This window comes from Nasonia vitripennis, chromosome 4, assembly GCF_009193385.2.
Source record: "Nasonia vitripennis strain AsymCx chromosome 4, Nvit_psr_1.1, whole genome shotgun sequence".
NCBI lineage: Eukaryota > Metazoa > Arthropoda > Insecta > Hymenoptera > Pteromalidae > Nasonia > Nasonia vitripennis.
The window spans coordinates 27,232,783-27,248,309 of NC_045760.1; the positions used below are offsets into that span (position 1 = coordinate 27,232,783).

General features: G+C 40.4%; 1 protein-coding gene across 2 annotated transcripts; it reads left to right on the forward strand.

The window, feature by feature from the left end:
* The first annotated feature begins 11,978 nt into the window (after positions 1-11,978).
* On the forward strand, positions 11,979-13,224 carry LOC100122847. 2 transcript variants are annotated; one of them, XM_001606403.6, is made up of 3 exons: positions 11,979-12,301; positions 12,721-12,956; positions 13,027-13,224. In XM_001606403.6, the coding sequence occupies exons 1-3, from the start codon at positions 12,220-12,222 to the stop codon at positions 13,144-13,146; spliced, it is 438 nt and encodes a 145-aa protein (XP_001606453.1). In that variant the 5' UTR covers positions 11,979-12,219; the 3' UTR covers positions 13,147-13,224. The 2 variants fall into 2 exon arrangements, with proteins under 2 accessions (XP_001606453.1, XP_016843831.1); XM_016988342.3 differs by having other exon boundaries at positions 12,192-12,301; positions 12,814-12,956.
* The last annotated feature ends 2,303 nt before the right edge of the window (positions 13,225-15,527 follow it).

Genomic DNA, 15,527 nt, shown 5'->3' on the forward strand with positions numbered 1-15,527 from the left:
CTCGCCGCGAGATAACAGCAGAATGGAGAGAGAATATATACCTCTTCGCTTTCTTCTCTATCGCCTTCTCTCTCACGTTTTTATAACCGCCTCTTCATTTTCTTTTCTCTTAGCGCAGCAGGATTTTCTTATTGCGTATTTTCGAAATTTTCGACCGACTCCCTCCCGAGTGAGTAGATACGTGACGTCGTGGTATAAGGAATCGGAGAGAGAGAGAGAGAGAGAGAGACACTCCATTAGTATGCGCGGAAGTGTTCGCGGCTCGATTGTAGGTGGCATTGTAGCCGAAGAATGTCCTCGTTGCCGCCGCCGACGTCGTCGTCGTACCGGACTGCGAGATAAGGATTCGCAGCGAGGGCGCGAATCGCCGTAAAATGGAGAGGAGAGAGATTATGCTTTATGACGAGGCTCCCTTTCGCTTGGCTTTCTTATATATAGAGAGGGAGAGAGGGAGAGGAACTGCCGAGCGATTGCCCGTGAATTTTCAATTTTCCAGCTGCGGCTACTCCTTTGTGCGCTCATTGTGACGAAATTCTCGAAAGCTCTCTCTTTCATCATTTTTTACACCCCCGGTGCGTAAGACGATATGCAAAATTTTCATTATTCCAAAATACTCGCGACTCAGTATAGCGACGTCGTCAGTTTGCGCGCACAATAGACACCGTTTATTAATAAAGAAATCTTCCCTGCGTGTGTATCCCGAGGACACGTCGCGCGCGGCCTTTTCTTCTCGCAGCTATTCCCTCTCATTAATTCCGTCTTTGTCTCAGTCGCCCAGTGTGCCTGCGCCATTCGCTCTTTCTCCGCTTCAAGTTTTGAGTGGGCGTCAGAGTAGCTCGGCTGCACAATGAGCCGCATTCACGGGACATTGTGCCGGGGGTGTGACAACCGCGTTACGCTAGACAAACCCGAAATCACCGGCCGTCCCGATCCGATTATGCTGTACGCGTGTGTGTGTGTGTGTGTGTGTGGCATACGACGAAGAAAATTTTTGTACCCGACGCCGATGACGGAGGATATATGTTAATTGATCTTGATTAGCGGTATTGAATTTTTTACCGTTAGATCGTGGGGATGTATCTTTTTGTTGGTTATTTAGGAGATGGAACGCGTTTTGACGCAGCGACGGGTAAATATAGAGATCAGTGAAGCAGATAAACATCCGGTCAGACGCTCTCGCGAGTTTTATCTAATCAACGGGATGAATTCGACGGGTGTGATTTCGATTTTGGAAAGTGTTTTTTTTTCGTTTGTTTACTTCCGATCTTTCTATATACGACGTGATTGATATGGGGTTAAGATTGCGTTAATCGGTCAATTTTAAGTCACGATTGAACAGCAAGAGATTCAAGCAGTTATAGCATGTGCAGTTGAAGCAGCAGACTAAATGAGGCAGTTTTCAATAAAAATATATTTTGTTCACGCGTAAAGTATTTGAAATTAAAGAGAGAGAGAGAGAGAGAGAGGGAGAGAGATTAGATTAAACAATAGTTTATTTTTGTACATTGTGTTGTACAATATTATAAAACGAATAGAAAAACATTATGGGCCTTTTAGACATTAAAGAAAATATAAAAGTGAGCGGGAGCACGACAAGTGGCGTCAAAGTCGTCGTCGCGGCGTAAAGTCACTTAATTATAGAAGTCGTCTAGGACTAGGACTACTGCTCTGCTGCTGCTGTGCTACTGTTAGGGTCCGGAGTCCGCGTATTGTCCGGCAGTGTTGACTTCCGGGGCTGCAGCGGCGCCTGATTGTTTCATTGTTTCCGACCCCACTGTCGAATGCCGCCGCGCTGAATGGCGTTATTGTTATTTCAGCGCGGCTACAGCTACAATTGCGGAGCCCGGCTCGAACGCGAGCACTCGCTATTTTGCTCGACTTTCGCCGCCTCCTCCTTTTTTTTTATTCGGCGTTCCAATTTTTTTTTATCCTTTGCTCCGCGGAGCTTATGACGCACGTTTGCTCCGAAATGGTTACAGGTTCTCTGGTTGGGATGGGGTGAAGAGTGATATGTTGAGGTGTTGTAGAGTGTATACTTCTTGGATTTTTCTATTCGAATCGTTGATCATAAGTTCTCGAATCTATGAAGAAATGTCCATCTACATCAATAATAGTTATTATACTATTCCGTATATAGATGTTTTTTTTTATTTATTAAAATTTATACAGTGCTCTAGTTGCAGAGATCCATGAAATCTGATATTTTAATATATTATTAAACTTTCATTTATTTCGTACTTGTGAAACAATTGAATATACAATGAACAATTTATATTCCTTTCGGGTGCTCGAAAGGTGGGCACAAAAAAAATCTTCTTCGAACTTACAATTAGTCTCGAAATCAGGATTCCGCATGAGCGCGGCAATCTGGCATTGGCTTTTCGCAAGAGGATCGAAAAAAGAGCAGCTATCGGTGAAATTCGTCATTTTCATCATATCGATTTCTTCAAAGCAGTCAACATAGTAGTACTACAGCTCTGGATATGCCTTGATGATCCTTTCGTCCTTCAATTTGATGGACGGCTAACATATTATTACAAGATGAAATGAGAGCAAAAAGCATTTTTTCGTTGCAGTCCTCAGCGAGCACATCTGCGTCGGCTGACTGGAGTAGTCTGATGAAGGTTCATTCACTATACTCGAATGAATTTTTTCGTTTTTTAGACTTAAAAAGCGGGTTTAAAGTGACCTTTTTTTATCGACTGGAAAAAAGCGGGCAAACAAAATTTTCTTTGCAATTTGGCCAACGGTTTGTCAACTGATACTGAGTGTTTTTACGAGGGTGATAGCCAACTTTATTCCATGAGCCTCTTTTTTCTACATGCGTATACAAGCTCAAGTCCGTCTAAAAATTGTACTAAGATTTTACCCTGCGATTTCTTTGTACTACAAAAAACAAATACATGTTAAAAATTATTCATTTCTGTCGAGTAAATATAATAAATATTTAGGTAACATTATAAATCACCATATTATTAAAACTCCACGTCGATGCCATGCAACTCTCCCTCTTTCATCAACCGCATCATCGCAAAAAGTCTCCTCTCAAAGCACCGCGAACTACATCAATCGTCACCACCTATCCGCACGAGCATATAAGTCAGCGAATCTTCGTTGTCGCCGCGGATAGTCGATCTCCTCTCTCATAACCAACTCTCCTCTCGGCCAGAAAATATTAAGATACACAGTGTGTGACTCTGTACCCGTACCATGTGTACGTGGCCACAGACTCTCTTTCAGCTCTCGATAACATCGTCGCATTTCCCGTGGACAGCCATATATATGGACCAACGCCGCGAAATACGTAAAAATTCGGGGAAAGGGGAGAGCAAACGCTATCTTATCGCGCGGACAGTTTGCTAAACCCGCGCGTTCGCGACATTATGCGAAATTGAAAAACCGAAGCTTTCGCGCGCAAGCGCCGTACGAATATACACGACTTCCGGTCAGAAGACGGACTCCTTTTCTCGACCCCTCGCTCGAGCACACACGTGTCGATCTTTTTTTTATAGATGAGCTTCTGTTTGTATCGAAAAATGTAAGTTCGTTCGCGAATTTTCGCCGATGGAAAAATCGAGCTTATTAGCCGGTAATTTACAACGGGACAGCTGTGCAGAGACTTGATAATTTTCTCGAAAATAAGAAAAACCGTGAATAATTGCCTACAACCTGCCCATAAAATTGGATAGAGACTGCTGGTGCTCTCGTCGATTGGAAACAAAATGTGCCGTAAAACATCGGCTGCCGCAGTGTGTAATACTCGTAAAAGTGCCGAAAGGAGGGAGTTTGGCCGCTGCAGTGGGCTGTACTCGAAATATAAATAAAAATGGAAAGCCGAAAGCCGGCTATTATGGGCCGGCGAAAAGGCGAAAAGCATGACGCATGAGTGTCACGCGCGATCGCGCGAATTGATATTTTTCGAGGGGAACGATATCTCTCTCCTTTGGAAAAGTTTTCGCTCTCGAGATTTTTAAGTGTATAACCGCGAATATAATGATATTGCATACAGATATCGAGTGGGAGGAAACGACGATCCACGGGAATCCTGCGAAATGGCAAATAAGGCCGTTCGAGACGTGGGATTATTATATTATACTCTGGGCAAAAATTTACAAGCTGTATACACTTCATTGTCGAGCATTTTTCACGTAGAAAAAAATCACGTTTGTTCCAAGCGGCGGCATTGTCTCCCCCGAAGCATGTATTTTTGTATGCGAGACACACGTGTGCACAGGCTCAAGAACTCACGGGCGGATGGATCGCGTGAAACGTATACGAATATACAAAGGGCGGATTTGTCACAGCCTCGAAGCTTCGCATTTAAATACGCGCGAGCTGCGCGATATTCTTATTGTGCAATTTTAAACGTTATTCTAGGTGTAATAACACAGACCCTGCACTAAAGTATAAAATAGTTTGTTCCAAGAACGAGACTAAAGTATTCCGATGTAGTTAGAATGTAGACTGAAGGTCAAATATATTGCTTCCTCCTAGAGGAAGCTTTGTAATAGTAAAATTTTGAGTTTCTTCAAAACTTCTATAAAATACTTTTTGATATGTTAGAAGTTTAAATCAAGTATTTTTAGAAAATGTCGGTATGGATGTGTGTGTGCCGTAATATTTCTGGATCTACTCCGTCAATATCAATAAAATTTGACATGCATATTATTAGTCTAGGCGCTGAGCACTTTTCGTCAGACTTGAATGGCCAGTAGATCGCCAAGGTTTTTTCTATGTATTTTTGCCTCCTGAATACGAATTTCGAGGGTGGAATGCCCAACAGTGGTCAGGTAATTTGTTATTAATAAATTCATTGTTAATATTCAACAAAATTATGTTATTTCAACCCAGAAAACATTTTTTTTAGATTCTTTACATGATTCTAAATCAAAAATGTTCTTATTTTTTGGCTTATGCGCTGGGTGCGTCCGGTTGGAGGGGAGGACTGGCGCTGATGGCAGTTTTAACACGCAGTCTTATGAGAATAGGGGCGGTGGCGACCGCTCGTACTATTTTGCGTCCGTAAGATTTAACATAGGGACGGGGCGGTAAATGAGGGCGCTACCGGTCGCTCAGCCTATTTCAGTTTGGATCCGTCAGAGGGCAGGTCGAATGCGTCAGAACCTAATATAAGCCCAGACTGTAACAGATTATAAGTACTAGTCTTCAGAGTGCAGATCGTAGCAACCATACTTATGGCTCAGAATCGTTCTAAGTGTCATTTTGCTGCTTGTATCAAACAAGGATTCATCTCAGTGCTCAAGTGATTTAGTCTTTGTGCGTGAGTTGTTTGATCTAAGTGAAGAATTGAACTTTGATGAGGAGTTAAAAGGTTTGTTGATCAGCGTAGAAGAGGACGAACACCTAGCAAGTGATACCAGTTTTGTTCATCATATATCTAATCTTATAGATGATGCTTTCGAAATCCCAACGAGCAACGTCGCTATTGAGATGGTTCCACAGTTGGATGAAACCACCCAAATTCAGGTGAGTGCAAAGGGGGATTGTGTTTTGAATAATGCCATTTTTCAGGCTCTTCTGGAGTCGGATGACGTCGATGGATGTACGCGGTTCCACAGAGCGACGTCACTGTAGAACTGCGTATTGAAGAAAAAGTTGACGGGCCGCAACGAGAGTACAAAAAATTCCAGTTGCCTTCCGTTGATAGTGAAACGAGCCCTCATTCAACAGGAGGTAATCTTAGCCTCTCGCCGTCGTCCTTTAACTGCGAGGAATCTGGACCCTGAGTTAGGGAAATCCACCTCGAGGTCAACTCCAAAGTCGAGATCTAAGCTTACGCCGCTGAGGAAGCTCGCAAAGACCTTCAGCAAGCACGTGGCTCGCAGAGACTCGGCTTTAAAAAAGCACGTTGACTGCACAAAGCTAGATTTGTCACTAGCTCCCGAAGAGGTTTTGCTACCTAGGGTGTGCCTCCCCGAAAATGTAGGCATGCTCATAGTGGATACATCTGCCAACGAGATTCTGCTGCCTAGGGCCTACTTCCCTGAAAAGCCGAGAACTAAAGGGTACGCGAAGAATAGGAAGACGGTTCACAGGAACGTTCAACGTTTAGAAAGCAGCTCGGAAAATTTGGCTCCGGCACCTGTAGGTCGCAAAAGGAGAAGGTCGCCTAAAGACGCTCCAGAAGCAATGGAACCTAAGGCCAAAACTTCAAGGCAACTGTTGCTTCAACGTCAGCATGGCAATAGCCTTTATAAGCTTGGCGTGAACAGATAGCCAAACGCTTTCCAGATAAGATTTTTTTTTCTATTTATATTATAAATCATATAGATAGTGTTGAATTTGATGATAATTATTAAGCACCACCAGTAGCATTCAAAGTAAATAATTCAATTTTCAATTTAGTTTTTTGAAAACCATGAAATCGTAAAGATATTTTTAAGCTCTTATATTAATATCTTGCAGGTTTCATTCTTTCTTATCATCAAAATTCGTGTTTTATCCAATGATAACGTTTTGAATTACTTCAAATTCAAATACATGTCTCATGATTAGACTTTAAGAACAAATTTTACTAATTGTTAATCTATGTTTTTGCAGCCTCAAACATATCTGGGACATAATCTCGCCATTTTCATCTGATCATAGGGAGAATAAAATACAAGAAGACTTATTCAGACTTCTATCAGGTTTTATATTACGCTAAATACATTTCATGATTTTTAATCAGGATTACAAAAAATACATATCTTTTAAATTTTGTGGATTAGGCCTATTGGGGAAACCACATCTATGTTTACAAAAAATTTTACAAAATTTATAGGAAAAAATCAATTCTTATATTATCAAATTTTTATTTACTCATGTAACTTAAAAAAAATGCTGACAATATTAAATATTTATAAATAAAATATGCAGGATACTTATTTGAATTTCTATGAGATGATCAATACGAATACCATGAACAAAATTTTCAAATCAAGTTAAAACACATATAACATTATTGTAAACAGAGAAAAAAACGCGCCTTTCTATTTACCTCATGGGTGGTGTGGAAAAAATAGATTTGGATAATGCGATTAATTTATTAACGATTTTGTTAATTATTAAGAAAAAATCATATGGATTTATTTTAAAAGCATTAGGGATTATAACGAGTGTTGCGAGCAGAGAAAATTGCCGTAGGATATTTCTATGCTCAAATCTACAGCCAAATAACTATACTCAAAGATACTTTTTTTTACAAACCAAAAACAAATATTGACAAAGTAATTTAGACTCAAAAATCAGTTTTTGCTTTATCCTAGAGGAAGCTTTGTAATAGTAAAGTTTTGAGTTTCTTCAAAACTTCTAGAAAATACTTTTTGGTGTATAGAAATTCAAATCAAGTATTTTTAGAAAATGTCCGAATGGATGTGTGTGTGTGCACGTGTGTGTATGTATACCGTAATATTTCTGGAACTACTCCGTCAATATCAATAAAATTTAACATGCATATATATTTTTGGATACGGAATTGGGAACAAACAGTCTTTTTTTATTTTCTCAACTATATTTTTTATGGCCATTTTTTGATTTCGAAAAACACTATTTTGCATTTTTTTAATCGTCCCATTGTTACAAACAATTCAGCTATAATACATTTGAAAGAGAATAAAATTACCTACTTTTACTCGTTTGGTACTCGGGATCGACCACTTTATTCAGCAGATAAAATGAAAAAAGTGATTTTTTTTAATTTATATCTCAGAAACTAAACGTCATATAACCTCGCGACAATATTATGTGGACGGATCACGTCTCAAACTATATCCCATTATAATTTCAAGTGATCTGACCACTTATTTTTGTAGTAATAAATCGAAACTGCAGAAAATTATTTTTTGTTGTGCCTCGATTACGGACGCAAAAAGGCCTTATTGCACTTGAGATTTCGGGAAAAAGTAGATATTTTATGTGTTTTAGCCAAGTTCATTGCACAGCTTTGAAATCCCTATGGTTCGTAAGATATCAAAGTTTTAATTTTTTAATTCCTCATGTCTCTAGAACAATGTAGTCAAATGCTTAAAAATTTAATTTGGTGAATCACCACAGACAAAAGCTATCTGCGGCTGAAATTTTAAACGATTTCGTCGAGCGGCTTTCAACTAAAGAGCTAAAATGTAAAAATCGTTTTCTCGAAAATTGCGCGAGCGACCTATCTAATGAATAGCCTGTTGTTTTGATGGTTAAGTTGGTTAGAAACACATGTAAACATGCGTGAATTTCTGTGAAAAAAATTTATGACAGTGTTCATATTCTATAATAAAAAACAGAGGGGTCTGCAAACTTTTGGACAATTAACCATCCAAAACTTGTATTAAATTATGTATCAAAAACCGCCTCATACATTAGCAAGCAGATATAAATATATTAAAACGATATTTTATTTATTGGGTCTAAAAATTTAGTTGGAGGAAGCTACGTGCCAGTGAATTGGCAGCGGTTTTTTTTATTAAAAATATAGGTGCTATTGTATAGTTATATTTATTATCTCCTTAAAGTTTATAGCCTTTACACTATTCAAATAAAATTGTTACTCTCTGAGGTATTCGCATGTAAAATTTTGTAATTTTTTTTTGTCTAATGCTTTTTATGAATATTAAAGAAAATTTGTCTAATTTTTAAACATGATTATCTTGGAGACAAACATTTTTAACTTAATAGTAAAGAGATGAACTTGAAGAAGATGATAAATACTATCTCATGCGGTACCTATATTTTTGATAAAAAGATATTTTTGACCTTCAAATTCAAGGTTATTCAAAAATTCAATTCTTATTTAATTACCTCAAAATCCTTCGCGTTTGAAAAAAGGCAAAAAAATCCTCGCTCATCATAAAGCTCTCCTCATATCGGCGGTAATTGAATTCGAAGTATAGGCGCGAGTAGATTGCACGCGGTGGGGAATAAGCGAAGCCGAAAGAATATATAATATAAGAAAGCCAGGGCGCGGAAAGTAAAAATGTAAGAGATTAGTATGGGAAAATGAAAACGCGAGCGAGAGGGAAACGCGATTTAAGCCCGGCGACTTATTTAAGACAGATTATGCCGCGGCGCTGCCGCTAGTGGAACCATCAGCGAAAATGAAAACGGCTTCGTTTGCTGCTGCTACCGCTGCTGGGCTTCGCCTGAATTAATTGCTCTCAATTACGCCGGCTGAGTTCGCGGCTTAATGGAAATTCTCGCTGACATTGTCGACATTGTCGTCGTGGATTATTATGTCGGACAATATTTATCTCGGAGGCTCTGATGGACATGATTCAAAAGGTGAAGTGTTTTTCATCATTTCCATTGGATTTTGGATGAATAGGCTTTATATCCGAAAGTCATTAACCGCAGCTTTGATCAACGCCGTTGACGTCCTTTTTCAATAACATCCAGCGAATCTCGTCGGCTTATAATAACCGTATCATTCGCCGATTGGCAAACAGAAGGTCCGTGAAAAAGGGTTACACCAAATCGCCTTTGTCCATCCGAAAATCCCTGAGGAGCCTCTCGCAGAGGGACATCGATACAAATAGCTATATACACGTCTGCGACAGCTTTCGTCTTCCCCCTATATCGACGTTGTATGTATACAGCAGCTCTCGAGTCTCTTCTCCGGTCCTCGAAAGACGGACTTTGGTCAACGTTTACACGCGACTGTCGGCTTTATTGCGATTCGCCAGCTGAAAGGTCGCCGAGTGGATGTCCTTTTTTTTCAAGGCTTATTTTCTCTCTCTCTCTCTCTCTCTCTCTCTCTCTCTCTCTCTCTCTCTCTCTCTCTCTCTCTCTCTCTCTCTCTCTCTCTCCCTTGATTCTCCCGATCGATCGAAAAATAGTACAAGAGATCGTTTATGTATCCGTTATTCGCAAAAGCGCGCGAAGAAAGGAAAAAATGAGGGCTGAATATGTCGCCGCGTCGCGGGTTTTCAATCTGCCAGTCCATCATTGACAATTTCGGGGGCAAATGGGATCGGCCGCCGCGCGCCGATGTGCGCGTCGAGCCGTGCAACGCTCGGCTCACATTGGCGTTAAATAAGAGAGCCGCGCGCGCGTCGACCCGCCTTCGGCATAATTGCCTGTGAAATCACTAGATGGGTTTTGCCTCGTTGTTTTCTTCCTATAGCTATTGCTGTACGCGCCAGGAGCTGAAATCAACTTTGTGTTCGCGAATGTTTTATTGAAGAAACGAACATTTCTATGTATAGGTGTGTATAATAAGGGATGAATCAATTTACTCAGCTAATAGAGGGTGGGATATAGAGAGTCAAGTTCGCGGCGCAAAGTTGTGCCAGCGTAATCGAAAGATAGTGCGGCGTATTTATCTAGACTCCCGATAATCGAATTATCCGCGCTTCTTCTCTCTACTCCCGCCGCACGGAAGATGCTTTCTTTTCATTCGATTCAGCCTCGGAGAGCTGGCTCTTTTCTCTAGATACAACGTATCCTACTTTTTCAACGCGAAACTGAATTCCCAGAATAACACGTAATTTTCGGCGTTTGTTATAGAGCTAGACTCTATGTTCGGAACTAAAAAAGTAAATCGATTATTCGTCGCGAATAACGACGGACATCGCTGCGTAATCTCGAGTGAGAGAGAGAGAGAGAGAGAGAGAGAGAGAGAGAGAGAGAGAGAGAGAGAGATAGTAGAGTATAGAGGGAGAATTTTCGAAGCAGCATCAACACCGCAGGGCTGGTCGTCGCTGGAACGAAGCAAAGCGAGCAAACACTGAAGGGGGATGAGAGAGAGAGAGAGAGTCGAGCGGCGTGTTATTGTGGGCGGCGGCGCGCGTCATTTGATCTCGCGCCCAAAGTGTCGCCGCGCACTCGCTGATGCTCTGTTCTGATGCCGATGTCAATGTGTACACGCAGGACACGGATAGAGACGATTGCTATACTGAGTGTCACTCGTATTCGGTGTTTTTAATTGTAGTAGAACTATGTGTTTGTAGGTGTTTGACAACCAAGTATGTCGAGTGTTTAAATACGCTGCTAAAAAAAGTCAATATAGATCGATTTAATGTATAAGGATATTTTATACAAGGACTCGATTGAAATTGATTAGAATCAACAGGAGTGAATCAATTTTAATACGGAAAACAACAATCGAAGTCGATGGTTAATACCAAACAATAGTTCTTTGTTGCATAGAATTTCATCGAGTCCTATCGATTTTAATCAAGCTACAGACTTCAATTGAATGGTAAAAATATAATGGTAAAAGTATAATTTTTCACAGAATAAAAATCAATGACACCGAACATCCATAGAACAAGGCCTAAAGACATAGTATCGCAAGGGCCCGTTGTTACAAAATCCCCTTTACATTCTCGCGTCGAAGTTCAAGTAGCTCGAGGGCTCAGCGAGCGGGTGAGTTCAGCCCGCAGGCCGGCCAACCTAATGGAAACAAGAAATTGCCGCAAACAGGCTTACCCACGCTAGAACGCTCGCGACGAATATCGAGCCGGTGCCGGCGCCGATTTTTGCTTTATCCTCGACATTTTTACTCGGCGCACATTTTTCGAAACGGTCGTTACCAGCTTTATACCCTATAGCGAAATTCCCGCGCGTATAAGGCAGACCTTGTCCTATCGCGCCGACGAGTTTTTAGCATGAAAATGGCCAATTATCCGGCTAACAAACTCGCGAGAAGCGAAGAGAGAGAGAGCGCAAAGCTCTCTCGGTACCGGAGAGGAGAGCGACGACAGTCGCGTAACTCGTTTAGCGGCTTGAAGAACATTAGTTAGAGTAAATGCCGGCGCTTGTCGCATTTTTATCCTTGATTACCGCTTCTCTCGCGAGACGAGCTAATCCTGTTACAATCGGCAGACTTGCACAGCGACGACGATTGGCCCGATTCTCTGCTTTGAGCTTCTTCTTCGCAACAGAGATAGAGAGAGAGAGAGAGAGAGAGAGAGAGAGAGAGAGAGAGAGAGAGAGAGAGAGAGCAGTCGACTTTATATTCGTTATTCTTCCTGTTCGCGCGACGTAAATAGACGCAGGCATCGGAAAGAAAGTTTTTGTGTGCGCGACGCTAAACGCTATAACGATTTTAGAGCACAAGGTGAGGCAAATTTTTATGCGATGCGCAAAGTCGACCGATTCTTCGTTTCGTTTATTCGTGTAATTAGTTGTCTATCATTTGTTGTTGAACTTGAAAAATATATCAACTTCGACGATGATAACGCGGGGACGATAACGAGGTGTCGTTATGCTAAACCATTCTAAGTAGCAATGCGGTTTAGTCGTCAGAGAACCTTGTCGTTGCGAAGTGGAGCTTCATATTCCGGCATGTTTTTACATAAGATATTGGCAGGTACGTAATTCTTTGATCACTTCAAAATCTCACCTATAAGATTCTACCCTACCGATTGCTAAAATTTCTTAAATAACTATTATTCAGTTTGTTATAATTAAAAGTTACCCTCTAGGTGGTAAAAACTCACAAATAAGTTCAAATAACAATGTTCTGAGTTGCCGTAGCCAGTTTTTCGATTTTTAAAATTTTAACCCATGAGAGTTCCTCACCAGAGAAATTCAAATGCTTTAAGGCGTGTATTTTTGAACTTATTTTGGAGGTTTTACTACCTAAAGGTAACTTTTAATTATAATAAACTGAAATATAGTTATTTAAGAAATTTTAGCAATCCGTAGAGCATAATCTCAGTTGAGATTTTTCAGTACTATAATATTAATTGATTTCTTTGAGAAAATACATGATTCAAAAATATTTAGCAATACTGCTGCTGCAAGTGGTCCGCGCATTCTACATCCCGATGGACACTGCGGAATCTGTAAATTCTACCGCTGATGATTCTTCTTCTTCAGAATCGACTTTCGAGATAACCGAGGCAGCCTTACCCAGCGACAGTAACGAGATGACGGATACAACAAATGTTCAAGACTTGATACTTGATCAGGTGTTGATACCTCTGATGGACATCAAGCGAGTGCAAAACTTATTATTCTTGGTAAGCATATACCACGATTAACGATGTATTGTAGATTTCTCGGGCTTATTGGGCTGATTTTTGTATACAGATATCGATGAACGCCGCCAAAAGAGTGACCTACCTCCTGATGAAGTATTCCATCAGGATTATTTTCATGTTCCTCGCGATGATGTTTCCTCGGACCAGTTTGCTGAGCTTGGCCACTTAATCGATCATTCGAGAAATGAAGAATGAATTGTAAACTTCGTGGTATTGTACGATAAAATAAATATCAATACGAGAGTAATTGCCGATTTTCTAAGATAATTGAGTTATCTAGTACACTGTGAGACCAGTGATTTACATATAATTACACATGACAGGTCAAGCTTCGGCCGAACCGGTAAATAAAAAATTTCGCGTTTGATCCGCAACACGTAAAATGAACGCGCGGCGCAATTTGAAAAGCCGAGCGCAAAACAGAGGCTATAACAGCCGAACAGAGAGCAGACTCGCAAGATTAGAGTACGAGCTTTCTCGCGAGTTAGGCGGATGTCGTCGGGGGCAAAGTTAAATTAAATCACAGCGCAGAGTAGGCAGCTAATATTGTAGTTTATCTGGCGGGACATTAGCGCGCTGAAATATGCCCTCCTTCGTATACACACATACACACACAGCCGCGACGAGTTCATCGCGCGAGCGCGAGCCTGAACTTAAAATCAAGATCCTCGAAGTTCTGGGCTCCAAGAGAGAGAGAGAGAGAGAGAGAGAGAGAGAGAGAGAGAGAGAGAGAGAGAGAGAGAGAGAGAGAGAGAGAGAGCGTGGCATCCTTCCTGCTAAGTCGCGCGTGAAAATACTAATTATTGCGCCGATTATTAATACGAAAACTTCATGCCCCTTTCCAGCCGCTTATGCTCGGGAGAGAGAGAGAGAGGGTGCAACATGCTCTAGACTGTTAGCGAGAGCTGCTTCTTGCCTCTTTATATCTCGCTGTACGGTTTAACTTATTGTTTCTTCTGTAGCTGTCGTTTTTTCGACTGGGAAGTTTATTTTGCGAGCACATCTGTTTATTAGAAAAGTATATCGAGCTCTGTTCTGTAGTTGTATCCCGAGAAGTGTATTTTTTATAAAACGTTATAGTTCAGTTACCAAAAACGCCAAAAGAGCAATGGGAAATCACAATAATTATTTACTGTACGAATTTCAAGTTGCTCCAAGTCCTTTTGGAGCATCGGCTTTGGTCCTGTCTCGGTGCCCCTCATATAGGTATACTCGAAAGTGTACAAGTTTCATAGAAGTAGGTACCACCTATACCGACATTAAAGATCAACGGTCGATACCGAGAATGACATATTTACAGTGCGTCGAATACAAGTTCTTCTCGACAATAAGTTTTTCATTTTATCCATTCAGGTAAAATAAATTTCCCACATAGCACAAAACGTTTGAGGAACGTTTCTCAAACGTATTTGAAACTTTGGAACGTTGAATCAGAAGTTTTTCAACGTTTCAGAAACGAATACGTTACGGAGGATTAAATGAAAATAGTTACACGGCTATCACTAGATGGCTTCTTGTAAAGCACAAGTGACTTAGTGCTCTGGTATCTACATAGGTAAGTGTTGCGTGCCATAGGTGTGATGTGTGTCTGCAAACTAATATCTGGTGTAGAGAGACTTGAGGACGATGGAAAAAAAATAGTCATGAAAAATTCTTTTTACAAAATTTATTTTTACCAAACTTGATTCATTTTACTTCCTTGCAGCGATTCGTCATGAAAAATGCCATTTTTTCGACAATTAAATAAGGCAACATATAGTGAGCTGCTTCGTTGATATGGTGTTCATTTCGCACCATGGCGGCGTGTATTAGCACCCGAGCGTAACGAGAAAGAAGCTCTTATTAAATTTTTCAGCTAATCAACTTTTTATTTACCATAAAATTCTTCTTTTGACGTCATATTATAACTAATAAATCCGCAATCAAATTAAATTTAAGTTTACAAATATTTACTTTACCCTCGAATGATAACTCTCACGGATACACTCACCTACACATCAACACATACGTACGCATATACATCCGTTAGTAACGCCGGCAACATGACAGAGCTGTGGACCAAGGCGCCCTCTGGGCTGAGCTAGCATGTCAACATTCCTAATTGGTGCCTCGGTCATGACAGCCGAGACGCGTACTGATGTTATCTGACTTAATACTCGTTGAATCATCAATTTCCATACGAAGCATATTTCTATCTTACTAAAACTGGATAGAACTGGCAATTCTTAGCAATATAAAGTTTGATTAGTTTTTTTTTTGTTTTAACTATACCTATTTCTTAAGGTTTTCTCTAGTTCAAATCGGCTTTTTATACCACGGTTCAGCTGAGTCATGTATCTTTCAAAGGACAGTATGTCCTCCGTGCATATCGAGGATGTATTCTACAATTTACATTTGGTTCGCTAAACCAACAGCTCTTTCTTTGAAGTTAAAGAACACGACGTTAACCACAAAATGTTGCGTTTTCATCATTCAAACAACGTTGACAGACTAGGTATGAATAATTAAGGCATGACAATAATATTCAATAATTCACTGATGGGTAATTAG